At 40.1% G+C, this 20050-nt stretch overlaps 1 protein-coding gene across 1 annotated transcript in view; it reads right to left on the minus strand.

Annotated features, from left to right (window-relative positions):
- dpp10 (dipeptidyl peptidase like 10) overlaps window positions 1-20050 on the minus strand; it is an 86071-nt gene that overhangs the window by 17770 nt on the left and 48251 nt on the right. The window contains exons 5-16 of the mRNA XM_079822432.1: window positions 18874-18948; window positions 18316-18368; window positions 17247-17328; window positions 14254-14374; window positions 10435-10589; window positions 9101-9198; window positions 8907-9030; window positions 7325-7363; window positions 7138-7245; window positions 6964-7055; window positions 3360-3407; window positions 214-335 (exon numbers count right to left, since the gene is read on the minus strand). Coding sequence (XP_079678558.1) covers window positions 214-335; window positions 3360-3407; window positions 6964-7055; window positions 7138-7245; window positions 7325-7363; window positions 8907-9030; window positions 9101-9198; window positions 10435-10589; window positions 14254-14374; window positions 17247-17328; window positions 18316-18368; window positions 18874-18948 — 1117 coding nt within the window. The remainder of the gene's footprint in view (window positions 1-213; window positions 336-3359; window positions 3408-6963; window positions 7056-7137; window positions 7246-7324; window positions 7364-8906; window positions 9031-9100; window positions 9199-10434; window positions 10590-14253; window positions 14375-17246; window positions 17329-18315; window positions 18369-18873; window positions 18949-20050) is intronic.

Here is a 20050-nt window from a genome sequence, read left to right on the forward strand (position 1 = left end):
CATAATCTTAATTCTGGACAATTTGTCATATCTTCAGGCATTTTGCTTCTCCAGTGAATGTATCTTGATTTATAAATGTTTAGATGTTTGTACTGAAAAGCAAGACAGAAACGCTGAGGAAGGGCATCATTTTTTGCAGTCTGCTGCAGTGCGAATGCTCACAGAAGGGTGAGAGGTCACTCATCAGGAGTAAATTATAAATGGTCTTCGTACCTTTGCAGTGCAGCAGGACGTGTTGGTTGGTGGGGCTAAAAATGGCACTGAAGAAGGTGCAATTAGCTTTATTCAGGTCACAGGTCAGACATCGCCAGGGAAACAAGTCCACTGTGGACACACTGCACACAAAAAGGACCAATCAGAGGCAGGGTTGTTATTATAGCTTTAAAAATGTTACATTTCAGGTTTTGTTTCTGTTAGTGTTAGTGAGGCATAAATAAAAAATCATTACTTTGAGTTAGTAGTTATTTTTAGTATCATTTTAGTTTTTAATATCACGGTAAAAGCCTTTATATTAATAAATGTTTATTTGACTAAAGTGGAGTAAATGATCAAAAGACAAGAGCATCTAATATCCAACAAGCTACAAAAATCACTCAGTGTTGAATTAGCTGTTTTGACATTTATTACAGCTCAAAATACTATTAATCATGCAGTATTAAACATACTTCCTGTCACAATTCACCAGTGTGAGTGCCCGTGATCACCACCAGAGGGCACTCCAACCCGGACTGTCATTCTATCACAGACTACATTACCCATAATCCTTTGCCCATACTCATTAGCACTCACTGTTTACACCTGTGTCTCATTAACTCATTACCTCTGCCTATATATACACCATGTTCACTGTCATTCACTGCAAAGTCTTGTTAGTTGTATCGCTGCATTTCTGAGCGTTTTCGCTGGTTTCTTGTCTGACTGTCTGTCTGACTGTCTGGACTAGAGATGCGCGGTATACCGGTACTGGAAAAATACCGGTATATATTTTATTTCAAACGGTACGATATCATGATTTTGCTCATTTCGGTATATGCTGCTGTTCCGAAGTACACCGCTAGGTGGCAGCGCGCTACCCAAACTGACGTGAAACCGGCAAATGTGGCAACAGAACAAGATGAATACAGCAGTTGAATCTCACTCAACACGCACAAAACTCATTAAAAAAAGAGAGGAGTAGACGTGAAACTTGGAATTACTTTGCTTATAAAACTGCTGAAGAACCATCAAACCTTGCCAAGCATCGTCACTTAATTCCTGACTTGTAAGACATTAAGAGATCGACAGGTGAGTGCATAATTCTAACGATCTAATTTAGACATTTTTCTTTTAACACTGATTAACGCACATACATAAGATCGTATAGTTTAAATATAATGAAATCTCCAGCGTTCGTTTCAACCAGTGACGTTACTTTAGACCTAATATCTGCTCGCATACTATTGCACTATTTACATCCGCGAAAGACATACCCAACTCTGTTTATGTGACTACTCACTAAAGATTTACATTTTTGACATAATTTTGTGTGTATTTGACTGAGGAAAAAACAATTTAATTTGGAATGCGCGAGCTCTTTAGGCCTGTGTGTGTGTGTGTATGTGTGTGTGTGTGTGTTTGTTGTTGGCATGAGCGCAAAGAAAGCTCTCTCTCAAAGAGCTCTCATCCCATATGCATTACGAAATGCTATAAAATCGCTTGCATGTTCAAATTGGCGAGGTTTAAAAAGACGTGCGCAGTGATTTCCGTCAGCTGTCCCGCAACGGAAGCGAAAGTGTTGAATCTGAGCGTGCAGACTGCTTTGCATGATGTTTTTTGAAGCCAGAAGCAATTTGCTCATTTTGAGAGAATGGAGACGCGCAGTAATGCTGAAATTACTTACAAAAAAGTTTCCAAATGACTGATTAATGTGATAATCTTCGTTGATTAATTTAATAATAAACATTTGCGGTAATTTCCCGCTTCATAAACCCAAAACTTGCGAGAGTGAGTAAAATTATGCGCAATACCCGCATCAAAATTCAGACCCTGTATGGTATCGATTTAATATCGGTACTTCGGTATTAGATTGTGGTACCGTACCGAAGACAAAATTGTGGTATCGAGCCATCCCTAGTCTGGACCCACCCCATCTGAGGGTTGCCCCCTCTAAAAATATCATTAAAAACTACATTGTGAATTGTAAATAATATAATGATATATACTGAAAATAATTGTGTAAGTAGTAAAACAATCCAGAGTTTAAGTTTAGACACATTTTGAGTCCCCCTCTCTTGTCTCACAGTGGTTTGGTCCACCTCACACTCACGCTCACACACACACACACACACACACACACACTCACGCTCACACTCACGCTCACACACACACACACACACTCACACTCACACTCACACTCACACTCACTCTCACTCTCACTCTCACTCTCACTCTCACGCATGCACGCACACACGACCGGTGGGAGAGAACAGTTCTTCAGTAGTTGTTGAACTCCAGTAAGGGCTGTTAAGGCTAGATTATTTACTTTAAACATCGGATGAAGTGATTATTTTCTCTTTAATACAGACAATGCTGAGTTATTAATAAATTAGCAATGACAAAAAATGCTGATAACCATGTATTTTTTAATTAATCAGATATTTTTGCAATTATTGTTTGGTAATTTGTTGTAAGTCACACACTACAACTAACACAGCGATGAGCCTCTGTGTGAACTGATATTAGGCTAATATTGTAGATCTACCGCTGTGTTGGGTTTTGCTCAATACTATGTGGAAGAAGCAAGATCATTTAATAATGATATTACCATGTGGTGAACATATGATAAATCATTATATTTAAACAACTATTGCTTTGTGTTGGCCAGATAAAATGACAGAAAAGACAAACAGAGATAAGATCATTTTTCAGTGCACCAAAACGCCACATATATCCTTACAAGTCAATTTCGGCTGTATTATGTGTGTCCCCCTTCAAAAATTGTAGTTGTTTATTGTCCCCCCAAATTTTAAATGAAATTTACGCCCATGCATGTGACTACTGAGTCATCTACTGCTCATGATTCAGCAACATTGATGGATCCACTACTTTCATCCTCTGTTTTCAGTCAAACCACGCAACATTTAAAGGTTTTATTCTGTGTATTTTTACCAATAATAACCTAGATCAGAGGCCTGGTTTCCCTCTCTCCGCTCATCTGAACACACGCTTCTATTGGTCACAGTTTTTGTGACGACTGTTGTCAGAGTGACGCTCATTAAATCATTTTTTAATATTTCTCCATGGAACAAAGAGTACTGAGTATGACATTTGATGAACGGCTGTTTCCTGTCCGGTTCTGGAGGAACAAACATGAATCTCACCTGTAGAGATGCCGGTGGGTCGGGGAGTTCTTGGTGCTCAGGAAATATCTGCAATAAAACAGACATTGATTTATAGGGTTTTCAAAACACTGTGATCATGTGTGTATTTCTTACTCAGCATTTCTGTCTTGTTTTCCAGTACAAACATCTAAACATTCTTAAATCAAGAAACATTTACTTGAAAAGCTAAATAACTGAGGATATTAAGTCTTGTTTTCTGAATGTAAAAAAAATATATTAAGTGAGTTTAGGCTTAAAACAAGATGAACAGTGACGGATTGATTGACAGGTGGAGTGAAGCCGTTCTCATGTGATCGCGGGATTGTGAGCTGTTGGAAGAGCCAACATACGTCACGATGGCAAACAACATCCAACCGTTCCAACCTTAAGAGGGCAGCACTCAAGACGGTTTTACACCATATATTGAAGAACACTTTATACCCAAATGTCAAAACATTTACTCGAATCAATGAACAGCACTAATAAAGCCCCAGTCTTGCAGATCATTAACTAAAAAAAGTTGACCCTTTAAGTATAAACTCACTTAATTTTGATGATTTTTACATTTTTAAATCAGATGCATTTACTTGAGAAGCAAAATTACTTCGATATTAATAATTATGAGATATCTGTAATGGAAAACAAGACAACATACTGAGGAAGGACATCATTTTTGCAGTGTGATTACTTCATTATTTCCAATGGAAATGCAGAAAATCGTCTATACTGCCATGTGAAAAAATGGAAATAGTTGCCTTTTTTGGTAAGCAAATATTTGATCCACTTTAAAACCTAAAATAAGGTTGATATACTATATCAAATTGCACATAAACTTGACATTTTGTAGAAATTTTCACAATTTACAGTTTTTTCCAACTGCTTACACACAAAATCTGTTCATGTCACACGATTTTTGAAACCCCTCACTCAAAGTGCAAAACTACACAGCAATTCTCCAAAACCATAAGCTATTTCTCAGCCTTTGACTCAGTTTTCAATTGCATAAAACACTTTTTTCAAAACGCTACACACAATTCTCTACCTAAAACACAAAAATCAACAAAAAGTGACTTGCTTTCCTTTTCCAAACACAACCAATCAAAATGCTACACTTATTCACCAGGTCACACACACAATTGTGTTCTAAAGAATATATTTTTGGTTTACATATGTATATGGTTTTGTTGTATGCTACTGTATACAACAGTAATGTTTGACCTAATAAATATTTTTTGTTTCTACATTGCATTGGTGTTTACAGTATACTTGTTACCTGTACTATATTGTATTAAAATGTAGATATAAGCCTATGAAAGACCAAAAAGCTTTAGATTTGGACAACAGTGTTTACATGGTATATCCAAAAATGTACTATAATGAAAGAAGTGTTCGCCATTTGATGCATCTGACATGAGTTTATGGCATTTTGAATGCAGTGTTACATTTTAAAGGCGATGTGAGGCATTTTGCCTTTTTGTGTGTGCAGTTTTGGGAATTGTGTGTAGAGTTTCGAAAAAAGGAGACATGGTTTTGAAAACGTGTGTAAGCAGTTGGAAAAAACTGTAAATGATCACAAAAACAGATCAGTCACATGGAAAAAAGTAAGTACATCCTTACATTCGTCACAACTTTAGATCCATAAAATTAGATTCAGACGTTCAGGATTGGCTGCCAGCGATTAGAACCTGTTTAATAAGTCTCATATATAGTGTCTGGTGTTCACTCTTCACTTTTGAGGTGTGAGGGGTGTCATCATGCTCAGTCTAAAGAGTTGCCAAATGATCTCCAAATTATTTTACATACATCATTCCGCTGTAATAGCCTGATGTCGTCATACTCAGATTCTAGTCAGAATATGAGTCTGCTCCTGCTCCATTGGGCTGTGATTATGGGGTGTGTTTCAACCGAATCAACCGCACTCGATTGGATAGACCTACAACCAATCAGAGCAAGTGACGTATGTTGGGCGAAGCATAGTTGTCAACAGAACTCAACTGCACGCACGCCGGAAGAAGTAGAAGAAGGAGATGAGTGTAAGCGATCTTTGCCGGTGTTGTAAACAGAATTTAAGGATACACAGAGTACTTACCAACACCATCATCATTTCTGAGAGCAATAGTAAAAGTGAACACATATACGAACAAGTTCTCCGTTTAGTAAACGAGTTCAACCCAAGCGCTATTTAGTGACGTGATGATGACGTTACTGTTGATCATCTGTCCATCAGCGTATGAAGCCCGACCTGATAGATTTGATTGGTCCGAACAGCTTCTGGTTTGAGCATAGTTGCTCCACAACGGATCAAGTCCCGACCAAACTTCCCGAACTCAAATGTTGTGGGCGGGGCTACGTTCGGCTGGCATCCAGGCTACCACTGTAAGGAAAATTGGCATAGATTTCAAACTAATGCCAATTTGTCCAGGACTGGCCGTCTCAACAAATTCAGCCCAAAAACAGACTATCTAATGCAAAAAGAAGTCTCCAAAATCCCCAAGACTTCATCACAGGATCTGCTAGATCTGCAATCAAAAAGAGATTTAACCAGCAATGGGAGGCATGACAGGAAAAAGCCTTTGGTGTCTAAAAAGAGCATAAAGCAAGAATACGGTTTGCCAATGAGCATTTAGTCAAAGCTTTTGGAGTAACATGCTCTGGAAAGACGAATCAAAGACGGAGCTGTTTGGCCACAGTACCAGCAGGCATGTTTGGCACAGAGAAGATCCTCATCCGACCCATGAAACGCGGTGGTGGAATTGCTATGGTCTGTGGTTGCTTTGCTGCCTCAGGGACTGGACGGCTTGCATCCATTGATCCAACTATGAATTCTGCATCATATCGATGAGTGCTTGAAGATAATGTGAAGCCATCTGTCTGAAAGTCAGAGACTGGTGGACAATTATACAAAATGCCTACAAGAATAACTTCTGCTGAAGGGGGCAATACCAGATACTGAGGCCAAGGACGTACTTACTTTTTCTACAGACGAAATTCACATCTTTTGTAGAATAAATGATTGAAAAAGCTTTGTGGTTTTGTTCAAGTATATCAACTTTATTAATAGGCACTGTTTCAAAGCGGATCAGATGTTCGCTTGTCCAAATATGTCAAAAAAGCCAACAATTTCCATTGGATGTACTGCATACACGCGAAAAAATGCTTTTCTTACTTTTTTGTCTAGTTTTCAGTCCAAATATCTAAAAAATCTTACATTAAGAAGCATTTCCTAGACAAGCAAACGTTTTTGTCTTGTTTTGGGGGAAAATAACTCAAAATTAAGGGAGTTTTTGCTTAAAATTATCAAAATAATCTGCCAATCGGGTAAGCAAAATAATCTTGTTTTCTGTTTGAATTTAGATTATTTTGCTTACCCCATTGGCAGATTACCATGCTTATTTTAAGCAAAAACTCCCTTAATTTTGAGTTATTTTCCCCCAAAATAAGACAAAAACTTTTGCTTGTCTAGTAAATGCTTCTTAATGTAAGATTTTTTAGATATTTGGACTGAAAACAAGACAAAAAAGTAAGAAAAGCATTTTTTGCAGTGTATGCATAGTCATAGAGATCCTGGCTTGTATGTCGGAGTTCGTGGCCGTGTTTTACTCACATGGTCTGTGCGTTCTCATCGTAAGCCAGAATCTGCGTCACCTCCCAGTTACCTGACGTTAGATGACGCACCTCATTCTGATCGGCCCGCACCTAAATAACCACATGACATCAACACCAGACTGACGCCATTAATCGTACAAACAGATTGGCATCACTCCTGGTGTATCTGTACCTGAGAGGTGAACATGGCGATGTGGTGAAAGTCTCCACGTCCTCCCTGCTTCACCGGGACCGTCAGGAAGAAGCGGCTGGCGTCTCGGGAGAAGAACGGTTCCTGGTTCTGGAGCAGCCGTGGAACACGAGATGCATTAAACTCATGTGACTGAGGATTATGAAGCAAACATCTAGTGGAGATTCACCTGTTTTGAGAGCCATACGTCTGATGTTTCCTCATGCCTCTGAAAAAACAAAACATCACCAACATCATCATCAGACGTGTGTGAGTGTGTTAGTCTGAGTGTGTGTATGTGAGTGCTTTTGTATATGTGCGTGTGTTCGAGTACTTGTGCGTGTGTGTGCTTGTGCGAATGCCTATGTGCGAGTGTGTGTGTGCGAGTGCATGTGTATGCTTGTGCATGTGAGTGTGTGTGCATGTGTGAGTACTTGTGTGAGTGTGTGTGCTTGTGTGAGTTCTTGTGCATGTGTGTGTGTGTGCATGTGCGAGTGCTTGTGCATGTGTGTGTGCTTGAATGAGTGTGTGCATGTGCAAGTGCTTGTGAATGTGTGTGTGTGTGCATGTGCATGTGCAAGTGCTTGTGAATGTGTGTGTGTGTGCATGTGCAAGTGCTTGTGCGAGTGTCTGTGAGTGTGTGTGCGCTTATTCCAGTCCTTGTGCATGTGTGCGTGAGTGTGTGTGCATTTGTGAGTGCTTGTGTGAGTGTGTGTGCATGTGTGAGTGAGTTTGTGCATTTGTGTGAGTGAGTGTGCATGTGTGTGTGCATGTGCGAGTGCTTGTGCATGTATGTGCATGTGCTTGTTCATGTGTATGTGTGTGAGTGCTTGTGCATGTGAGTGTGCTTGTGCGTGTGTATGCATGTGATAATCCTTGTGTGTGTGTGAAAATGTTTGTGCGAGTGTGTGCGTGTGAGCACTTGTGTAATGTGCATGTGTATGTGAGTGACTGTGTGAGTGCTTTTGCATATGAGCGTGTGTGCGAGTACTTGTGCGTGTGTGTGTTTGTGTGCTTGTGCGAGTGTGTGTGCATGTGTGTGTGTGTGTGTGCGTAAGCATGTGTATGCTTGTGCATGTGAGTGTGTACTTCTGTGTATGTGCAAGTGCTTGTACATGTGCGAGTGCATGTGAGTGTGTGTGCGTGTGCGAGTACTTGTGTGAGTGTGTGTGCTTGTGCATATGTGCGAGTACTTGTGTGTACTAGTGTGTGTGCTTATGCCAGTGCTTGTGCATGTGTGTGTGTGGATGTGCAAGTGCTTGTGCATGTGTGTGTGAGTGTGTGCGTGCTTGTGTGAGTGTGTGTGCAAGTGCTTGTGCATGTGAGTGTGTGTGCTTGTGCGAGTGTCTGTGAGTGTGTGTGTACTTATGCCAGTGCTTGTGCATGTGTGTCCGAATGCTTGATCATGTGTGTGTCCATGTGCGAGTGCTTGTTCATGTGTGAGTGTGTGTGCATGTGCGAGTGCTTGTGCATGTGAGTGTGTGTGCATGTGCGAGTGCTTGTGCATGTGAGTGTGTGTGCATGTGCGAATGTGAGTGTGTGTGCATGTGCAAGTGCTTGTGCATGTGAGTGTGCATGTGTGAGTGTGTGTGCGCATGTGTGCGTGCGCTTGAGCGTATGTGCAAGTACTTATGTAAGTGTGTGTGTTTGTGTGTATGTATGTGAAAATCCTTGCGCGCCTGTGAATGTGTTTGTGCTTGTGCGAGTGGATGCATGTGAGCACTTGTGTAATGTGCAAATGTGTGTGTGTGCGTGCGTGTGTGTGTGTGTACCTTGATGCAGGCTCCAGTGGTGGAGTCACAGACAGTCAGAATTGAGACGTTCTGTGCTCGATTTAACCATCGCACTGCCGTCTTGGTCTTACTGATCCACTTCACCATCACCACATAGTGTTCCCTACAGACACAGAGAGCGTCAGTCACTCGCTCCAGCCTCCATCACAGACACAAACACACTAACACTATACCTGAGCTTGAGTTCATCGGGTGGTGTGAGTTCTAGCGTGTGCGTCGGTCCGTACAAATTGACTACAAATAGTTTGACCATTGGATTGGGCTGCCCAGCCTGCAAACACAACACGCATCAGCACTTATATTAAAAAAAAAAAAACCCATCAACAACAGAAACAATTCAATCTTTTCGCCAAGGACAGATGACAAAAGAAATCGGATATTTCCTACAACATGCAGCCACCCCAAAAAGTCTCTAGACACTTAAGTCACTCTTCAAAACGTCTGAATGTCCCAATCCCAATAAAGCGAATGTCTTTAGCACATCCTCTGTGGACTCCATGACCTTCACTGCGACGACACTCCAGTCACAGGACCATATTTCACATGCACAAATCAGGGCACACTACACATGTTTGGCTCTGCATTGCAGGGTTAACAGTGCAAAAGCGGAGCTAATCTTACTCTGGATTGTCTAAACTACAGGTGTGAAACATTCCTCTACCCAGGGTTTATAATGACAACAACCCAGGGTTCAGTTCCGTGTGAAAAGCCCTATTATATCCCCCATTTTCATACTTAAAGCTACACTATGTAAATTTTCCATCCACTAGAGGTCGCCTGTTCAAAACAAAGGCGTAGTTTGATGACGCCACGTTTGAGCGCAGAATCTCGGGACATGTGGTCTTCACCTCACAGCCGGTGGAAAACAGTCAGGATAGGACTCGGGCAGAAATCATGTTCATGGATGCGATTATTAACATTACTGTAGTGAAGCAGAGCAGGACCGAGTGTTGTGGAGCTGAGCAAGGCCGCAGGAGCGATTGAAAAGCGGGACTGTTATAATGGCATAGTCGCCGGCGGGACTTGTATTATGACACGGTTGCCGGCGCCACTTCCTCTTTTCCAGTCATGAGTATGAGGTAACGCAACTCTGTTTATCGTATTAGATATATCTGAGTGTGTTGAGAAGGAAGTTATGACGTTCGCTCGGCGGCTGCTATGACACTTGTTCACACTGCAGTGAGAGTAAAGTGTTTCACTGAATAAAACCGGAAACCGAGGGTGACGCAGATATGACGCAATCGACAGGCGACTCCCTCACACGCATAGCTCACACGTCCCGGTTCCTCGGTTAAAATAGCAATTTCTCACGATTTACAAATATTTGGAAACATTTGGGATATTCTAAGTACTCAACTGAACAAAATATATAACACTGGCCTAGTGGTTTCTGGATATTTTACTGCAAAAATCCTACATAGTTCACCTTTAATGCTCTGCTGTGTCCCCACCCCACTGGGTAATATATCGGATCATGAGGATATAAGGGTCAAGCATAGCCACTTACCTTTGGATACGGGTACTGTTTGCCTTTCGGGTACGCTGAGCCAGTGAAAGTGGGCAACACCATGTTTGGCACCAGACTGTCGTTCAGGACCAGAAACGCCAGGCGCTCGCCGTCAGGTGACCACCAGTGTGCCACATGCGTGTGCAGGACCTCCTCTGAGCATGTGTGTAATGGTAATTGGTAATTTGGTCTTTTACAATAGGTTCAGTTATCTGTTATGTATGAGATCTCACACTGGAGTCAAACACAAACACCTGAGCATCACATCACACATCATCATCACTGTCGCACCATCATCATTAGAGCTGCACGATTAATCGGTATTATCGCAATCTTGATTCAAACACGTGATCTTATTCCTAGTGATAGAGATTGACAAGTACGATCACAGCGAATGATCCAGACAGCGCAGTTGTCATGTTTAGATATGAAAAAGCTTCACAAACAGTCTTTTCAACCACACAGTGTCATTATTTCTGTCTTACAATAATTCATATGATCACAGAAGTAGTTTGGATGAAAACACTGATGTCTCTTGATAACGATCAATTACATCGTTACACCAGTAGGTGGCGACAAGTGACTGGTAAAAAATGTGTCATTGAATCATTCATTCAAGAGATTTGTTCAAAACACTGATTCATCCAGTAATGAAACAAGCCTTTATAAGTGAGTCATTGAATCATTCATTCAAAACCTTTTTTTTCTTCTTTTTATTTTTAAACAAACTGCAGCAATTAACCTTTTGTCACCTCTAGTAACATAATTGTGATCTCTATTTTATGGCCATTTTTACAAGATTTAAATGGGGGTCTAATGCTTTTTTATGCATTCTGATTTTTTTATGCTGTTAAAGACTTAGATTCCCATGCTAAACATGCACAAAGTTTCAAAAAATAAGTTGGACGTTTGACATTATTTCTATGCCAAAAATACTCCTTTTTTCGAGTATGGGCCTATGTGACGTCAACAAGGGCGAAATTTCCTTGTCCCTTGTCTCCCGGAAGGGCGCGCGCAAGTCGACCAGAGCTTGAGAGCAAATGCACGCCCATCAACACGTTTTGCTCGCGTGGCGAGGTTGGCGAGCGAGAGACATGGGAGGAGCGAGTGAGACCGGTGCGTGATTGAGAATCCTCTCATGAGGGAGCCCGGAGGCATTTAAGGATGAGCGACACCAGTGAAGGACAAGGAGGACCAGCCCTGAACTTTATGTTGTTTTGTTAACGTTTTGCCTCCTTCTTCCCATAACAACGAACTGTATCACAGCTCGGCTTTAGGGAAGTCGTCAGCTGCGCTGCACAGGTCACAGGACGTCAAGAAATCAACAATGTCACCAAAGAAGTGTGTTTTTGGTTGTCAGGGCAAGACAACCCTGTTCAGCTTCCCAAAGAACCCAGCGTTTAGGGGACAGTGGATGGAGTTAGTTTTTCCAGAGCAAGTGTTTTTGTTTGTTCCCTGCATTTCGGCGATGATTGTTTTATAAACAAGGCCCAGTTCAACTCCGGATTTGCAGATCGTCTAATGCTGAAGGATGGAGCGGTCCTGCGTTGGAAATGCAGGCGATGAGTAAAGCTGCTTCAAATGTCTGTGTGTTGTTGGCTATTGGCGCATAAGTGCACATCAAGTAAACAACATGAACGTGACTCGTTAGCTCCGCCCACACGATACGCCTCCAGCCGCCGGTTTTATTCGGAAAGATTCGGTACAGCGTATCTGTCTTTTATAAATATGATAAAACGAAAGACTTTTCAGCGATATGAAGTATGCAATACTACTCTATAGTTACTCAAGACTGACATGAGATTGCAAGAAACTGTGTGTGATTACCCCCCCCCCCCCCCCTTAATGATTTAATTTAACTCTCAGGTGTGAAGTTTCAGTTTAAAATACCTCACAGATCATTTATAAATCAGTTTCTGACTACAGTCAAGAACAGGCTGTTTTTGTGCATGTGCCTTTAAATGCAAATGAGCTGCTGTGTGCCGCCCCCTCTCCACACAGTTCCTGCCTCAATCGGATTCTCTGCCAAATAATAACAGGACATCTGCTTGGTTTTGATTATCGCGCTCACTCTCACGGATAGCATAGTTCTTCTTTCATCATTAAAGGTTATTTTTTCCATGCGTTTTAAAGCTATATTCGTTTAAACTTTTAATGGATCGTTTTCTGAGCGCACTTCATCTGAAGCACACGCACACAGACAACTGGCTGTCAGACTTCAAGCTTGTGAGTAACTCGTCTTTCACATTTTTTGTTGTGTTTAAACTGTCAAATACACACAAGGGTCTTGTGCACCGTTGTCACTTGAGAAAACAAAATAGCGGCGCTATTAAAGGGTTAGTTCACCCAAAAATGAAAATTCTGTCATTAATTACTCACCAATGAAGCTTCGAAGCGTTATGAATCAGCGAGTTGAATCATGATTCGGATCGCGTGTCAAACCGCCAAACTGCTGAAATCACGTGACTTTGGCGATTCAAACCGCTGAATCGACTCACTGATTCATAACGCTTCGAAGCTTCATGATGCCTTGTTTTGAAATTGTCATCACTATATAAGTCGTTATTTCGGGTTTTTTTGCGCACAAAAACTATTCTCGTCACTTCATAAAGTTATTGTAGAACCACTGTAGTGAGATGGACTGCCCTGGTCTCTGTCTGCGATGTTTGTATACTGTAATATTTACTAGATAGTAAGCTACTAGGTACTTAAATTTAATTAATGTAAACAACCATATTATTTTTTTCTTTTTAATTTCCTTTCTATGAAAAGTTTTCCCACAAATTATGAGCTGTTTATTTTCTGGTAATCAAATGAAGACATACGACATTAATTTAATTTATCTTTTAATATAATTAAACTTTTTTTTTCAAACAAAGTGCTGCACAACTGAGCTTTATACGGTTAAAATAAAATAAAAATATTTCTTACTTAAAAAATAAAGTTTTGATTATTATTATAACATTTGTGTTAGTATTATTAATTGAGACGTATTTAAGTTCTACTGTACAACAGTTATGTATTTGTCAAGATAAACCGGACTTTTATTTTGACGGGTTGCCGCTCCTTTGAGTTTCTGTGTTTATGATATGACGGTAGTTTTTCTCAAATGAAACGGTAAAATACTCATAAAGTGACTCTCAGTGGCTCTGGAGATGACGTTCGTGCGTTCATGTCCTCATATGAGACGGCAGAGATGGAAACATGCGACCGTCGTAGGGATAGTGAGCGCGATAGTGAGTGAGAGTGTGTGTGTGGTAAACCGCGCTTCTACGGCATTCATTCGCACAGAGACACGTAGGATTCATATTTAAATAGCCATTTTTGCGGTTTAATATTCACAGACACTAGTTTATATCACCAGATGCGTTCTCAGGTATCGAAATTTGGTACCGATTGATTTAATGTGAATCGGTAGTACTGACGTAATTCGGTCGGTGCCCTTAAAAGTACCGAGTTCAGTACCCAAACCTAGTCATTAATGACAGAATTTTTATTTTTGGGTAAACTAACCCTTAAAGACTAAAATTAAGAGGCGGTAATATCATAATAAGATCCTACGTCAGAAGGGGAGAGAAATCTGAGCGGATAATTTTTTAACATGCTTGCAGAGAAAGGCTTACAAAAATAAAGTTACCGGGTTGTACTTTTTCACGTTTTCTGAGATGGTAGATGCACAGAGGACCCGATTATAGCACTTAAACATGGAAAAAGTCAGATTTTTATGATATGTCCCCTTTAAACTCAAAAATGGTGCAGCTCTAATCATCATTCATTTAATCATCTCATGTACAGAGATATAACAGATCAAGGTCTCACCTTCATAGAGCCAATCAGCAATGCCGTTATAGATGATGCCCTCCTTCCCAGATGAGGTCAATCTCAGGGAGTTACTCCTGACGTCCGACTGATAGTAAATATTATTCTCGAATATGTACACCTACACACACACACAGAAGACATTTAAAAAGCTTGGCCGTGCACAGTACCATCTCACACTATAACTTTTTTAATTTAGTGTTATTGCATGTGCTCCGACACACTGTTTATATGCATGACCCGAGTTGTGTGTTCTCTCGATCTGCTGTAAACCTTCTCCTTGTCTTACTCTCAATGATAATCTGAACATAACAATCAATCAATTGAAACAACAAATCAAAGAAACAACCAGATATGTACGCAGAAACACTGTAGCTGTTAACACATTTAGTGTTATAGATTGTCTCTCTGGAATCAACAGCTCAAGCATCTGGATGTACATAGTAAATGTTGATCGCAGGGCCATTAACCACCATAGATATTGATAAACAATAATGGCTAAATTGTCCCCCCAATATCTGATATTCTTGATTCTGCTCTGCTGCATTCCAATATGTGCACGGCTCTGTTTGATATTAGGATGACAAATAGTTTCAAAAGTTATATTTTCAGGGTGGTCTACCTCAGCAGTCTAATGTACTTGGCTTACTTGGTTTTCCCATTTATTGGCTGGCAGTAGGGATGAAACGGTATGGAAATTTCACATCACGATTATAGTGACCCAAATGATCACGGTTTTCTTCAAATGAGATGAAAGTGCTCAAAAAGAACAGATACACACACTGAAAACATTTCAACATGTTTTATATTTGAAAATCAACAAACAACAAATAAATCAAGCAGCTCTTAGCACTTTTTTAAGCAAGATTCTATTCTGTGGGATTTCCTTCCTTATAATGGCCGTCATCAATAGCAACGCATAACTCATAAATAATAATAATTTGGTGTAAATATAATCTCTAATATTATCTCAGTAAATATATTCTCATCAGTGTTCAGCTATGATCAGTGATGCCAGTAACGCGTTACTCTAATCTGACAACTTTTTTCCAGTAACGAGTAATCTAACACGTTACAATTTCCAATATCAAATTAAATTAATTTATCCAAGTCACTGTGAGTTACTATTTTAGTAATTTTCCTTAGTAAAAATATATATTTTTGCTTTCTTCTTGCGTCTCGGGGAGAGTATTTGTATTAAGTGAAGTCAAGAAAAACATTTTATTAAAACACGTTTTTTTTTTTTTTCAGGAAATATTTTTTTAATTTCAATTTAAAATGTCAGGAGATACATTGTTGACGTTACTGTTAAAAATGCACTTCCAATAAAGTGAGTGTTGGCAAAAACGGTTGTCATTTCTATGTTGAGGCGGCAGGGGTGTTGTCGGCAACTTCTGAATGTAACTAAAAAAGTAACTTGTAATCTAACTTAGTTACTTTTAAAATCAAGTAATATGTAAAGTAACTAAGTTACTTTTTAAAGGAGTAATCAGTAATCAGATTACTTTTCCAAAGTAACTGTGGCAACACTGGCTATGATGCATTTAAATCTAGCATATTTTGTGTAAGAGCCCAAACAGTATCCTAGTGAAATAATGCATTACCATATTTTCATGATTTGACAGTTTATTTTATAAAATATCAAAAGGTGTGCATCATACCTGACACCTAGATGAACACTTTACAGTCAGTTTTATGACTGTCATTCTCTTCAAATGCTATTGAAGTTTGAACAATGTTGTTTGTAACTTTAGAGACGGCCCCTAAATTCGGCAACTTTATGCCGGTCATATCAGATGCGCTGTGGTTCTGCTGTGTTTGTTTGAAACTATTTTCGCTGCTGAAAAATAACAAAAACAGTCAATCGCTGTATGATGAGTAGGGTTGGGTATCGTTTGGGTTTTTTTCGATTCCGGTGCCAAACCGATACTTTTAAAACGGTTCCGGTGCTTAAACGGTGCCTGAACCGATACTTCTTTTTTTTTTTAAAAAGGCCACAAAACGAGGTGGATGACATTAAATGGCTTTTTATTTATTTATTTTTTATTTAAATTGAACCATTTATTAAAAGTTTAATGTATACTTAAATGTATGAATATAAATAAAAACCAATCAAATCATCAGGGCGGGCTTTATACGATGATGGACAGATGATCAACAGTAACGTCATCATCACGTCACTAAAGAGCGATTGGGTTGAACTCGTTTACTAAACGGAGAACTTGTTCGTATATGAGTTCACTTTTACTATTGCTCTCAAAAATGTGGTCCTTAAATTCTGTTTACAACACCGGCAAAGATTGCTTACACTCATCTTCTTCTTCTACTTCTTCCAGCGTGTTCTGTTGACAACTATGCGTCGCCCAACATACATCACTTGCTCTGATTGGTTGTAGGTCTATCCTTAAGCTCCCTTAACTAATAGCCGTCTCCCTGTCTCGGACCCTGGCTCACGAACATCCTCCTTTTTAAAATGCCGGCTACATACTCGGGTATGGGGAGTAACTGTAAAGTTGTCCCTCCGGATAGCGACAAGCCATTTTCGCCTTATTTCCGCATCAGATGGAAATGTGTGAAAACTAAGTACTTTGTTGTACTTACTTGAGGCTTGACACAGAGGCACACAACAATGTTCAGCTGTAGTGCTGTCGGTTCGCTGGAATTTAAACGTTTTCTTTGCCATAACGCTATCACTTGGGCCTTGGGGACAAAAAAATCACCTCAACAGTATGAAAGCGGAAGTAGCTTAGCTGGCGGAGATTTTAGCGGAAGTACGTAATCGCCTGCGTGTGCATATAGCCTATTGAGTGCAGAGGCATTTTCTTTCCTGGTTCGGTTGAAACACACCCCATAATTACAGCCCAATGGAGCAGGAGCAGACTCATATTCTGACTAGAATCTGAGTATGACGACGTCAGGCTAACTCAAAACTAGCCCAATCCCGCTTCCCCTGGTAATAATGCCTTCCGGTTGATAGTAAAAGTTGAGCTCACCAGCTGCTGGCCCTGAACGCCCCACGCCGCATGCTGCAGTTTAGAGTTCAACACCTCTGGAGGGTCCAGCTGCAAAACCTCCCTACACACACACACACACACACAAGACAATGATCAAATTGACATTATAACAACAGCTTTTACATTTCTGCTGCAGTAGATGCAACGTCTACTCTTGCTTTAACACAACTCACATGTGTAATGGTGCTCATGTGAACACACGTTGGAGATTAATATTCTGTAAATAAAGAGGTAATTATGTTTTTGTTTTTTTTGCGCAAACAAAGCACTCATAAAATTAAGGTTAAACCTCTGGAGTCCGTGTTAATTTTGACAGCAAATTGTGATTTAGTTTTAGTCTAGTTTTAGTCGACTAAAATCTAATGAGTTTAGTTCAATTGTAATGCATTAATTGAGCATTTAAGCATCACATAACCAACTGTTACTTGAATACACGTCAAAACTCACATTTTTGACATAATTGTGTTTTTGATCGTTCAAGCGCAAAAATACACGAAAGAGCTTAATTCACTTTTTTGATCATTTTTTTTTAAAAACATCTATTTTTTTTACAATAATTTTGTATTTCTGTTTTAGTTATTATATCAGGTTAAAGCTGCACTATGTATCTTTTCCGTCCGCTAGAGGTCGCCTGTTCAAAACAAAGGCATAGTTTTCATAGCTTTGATGCTTTGGGGGACAACATTGGGCAGGACGTGGAATAACGTTGTTTTTAAAATAAGTTGCAGCCCTATCGGATGAGAACAAAACTTGAGCTGAATAATGAGACCATTTTCTTCGATGTCTGCTTATAGCTGAATCTGAACTCATTTCATAATTGATTAACTTTACACGGTTATTAAACTGAACTGTTCACCATCACAGCATTTTGTTCAAAGTGTCTCCTCCACTCCTCTCCAATTACGACTTATTTAATTACATACTTTTCAGCTCATTTCACATTGTTTACCGTTGTGCAGCAAAGGCATGTTTAAACACTGAATTGTATTGACTGTGTTCTCTGGAAGTCTGTGAGATACAGGGAGATCAATAACAGATCTTACTCCACCTGGTGTGAATGTAATATATGATGTAGGACGCCGTGAACGAGTGCCGGTAAACCTGCAGGCAGAAAACAAAACAACAAATATTAAACAAAACCACCTTTATTGCCTTAATTCCTTTGTTAATGAACACACAATCCGATCTTAAACACAATAAATAAGCCATATTACTAGAATGAGAGTTTGTGCACTGTCTCTATGAAGCCCCGCCTTCTGAAAAGCACAATGTGCTCTGATTGGTCGGCTGGAGCAGTGTGTTGTGATTAGTCAAGGGCTTCCAGCGTGTTTGGGAAATGTCCCACTCCTTATCATAACCGCCAGTTTCAACACACTACTAACTAACTCAACCCCGCCCCTTTATTCTGCGTATGAATTATTATTATAATGAGGAATATTGTGATGTGTTAATTTCCGGAGGAAAACTCAAGACCTCAATGGAGGCGTCTCAGGAGTTCAGAAACACTGATATAGAGAAGAACTCCCGCTGGAGGGACTCAAACAGCAACATCACACACTAAAGAAATATAAACATGCAAAAAAACACAATAAAAACCATCACATACCTGTTTAACATTGTAGGCAAAGAGCACATACTTCATGTCTGGGCTTATCGAGTATTTGGTGGCTTTAAAAGTGTCCTGGACAGAACAGAAAAAAACATGGATGGTGTAACCGTATGAGCTCAATTGTATGTTCAGCCTGTGTTTCTACATTAGTCCTTTGATTATTGAGCAAAATGCAAAACAATGTAGAAAAAAATGCATAGAAAATCAAAAAGCTCACCGGTAAAAGCATACATTAACTACAACATTATGTATATATACATGTTTTTGCATTAGGGGTGTTGAAATTAATCAGTCGTGGACAATTCTGTATCGATTATAGCCTACTGACGTTTCTCTGACATTATTCGACACATCATTCGCTTGCGTAAAATGGTGGCAGGAGGCGAAACACGAGTAATAAAAAGTGCACCCACTATTTTAACATGTACAGAGTGTGTGTGTGCACATGTGTTCATATGCTTTTAGTAGTGTTTGTTAGTTATAAACGCTCCTGTCGTCTGCTGTGTTCAGACTTAAGATGTTTTTGATGTTTGCTACATTCAGGAAGTGTACTTTCTTGGAGCAGATCAAATAAAAAGGGAGCTCATATACACCGATCAGGCATAACATTATGACTCAATTTTGTGTTGGTCCCTCTTTTGCTGGCAAATCAGCCGAGGCATGGACTCCACTAGACACCTGAAGGTGTGCTGTGGTATCTGGCACCAAGATGTTAGCAGCAGATCCTTTAAGTCCTGTAACTTGCGAGGTGGGGCCTCCATGGATCGAACTTGTTTGTTGAGCACATCCCACAGATGCTCGATTGGATTGAGATCTGGGGAATTTGGAGGCCAAGTCAATGTTGAGAGAAGCTTCTCAAACCATTCCTGAAGCATTTGTGCTTTGTGGCGGCGCATTATCTGCTGAAAGAGCCACAGCCAGCAGGGAATACCGTTTCCATGAAAGGCTGGACATGGTCTCAACAATGCTTAGGTAGGTGGGACGCTTCAAAGGAACATCCACATGGATGGAGGACCCAAGGTTTCTCAGCAGAACATTGCCCAAAGCATCACTGCCTCCGCCGGCTTGCCACCTTCCCATAGTGCACCTGGTGCCATGTGTTCCCCAGGTAAGCCACGCACACACACACCCGGCCATCCACGCGATGTAGAAGAACACGTGATCATCAGACCAG

The sequence above is a fragment of the Gobio gobio genome (assembly GCF_949357685.1).
Source record: "Gobio gobio genome assembly, chromosome: 7".
NCBI classification, from domain to species: Eukaryota; Metazoa; Chordata; class Actinopteri; order Cypriniformes; family Gobionidae; genus Gobio; species Gobio gobio.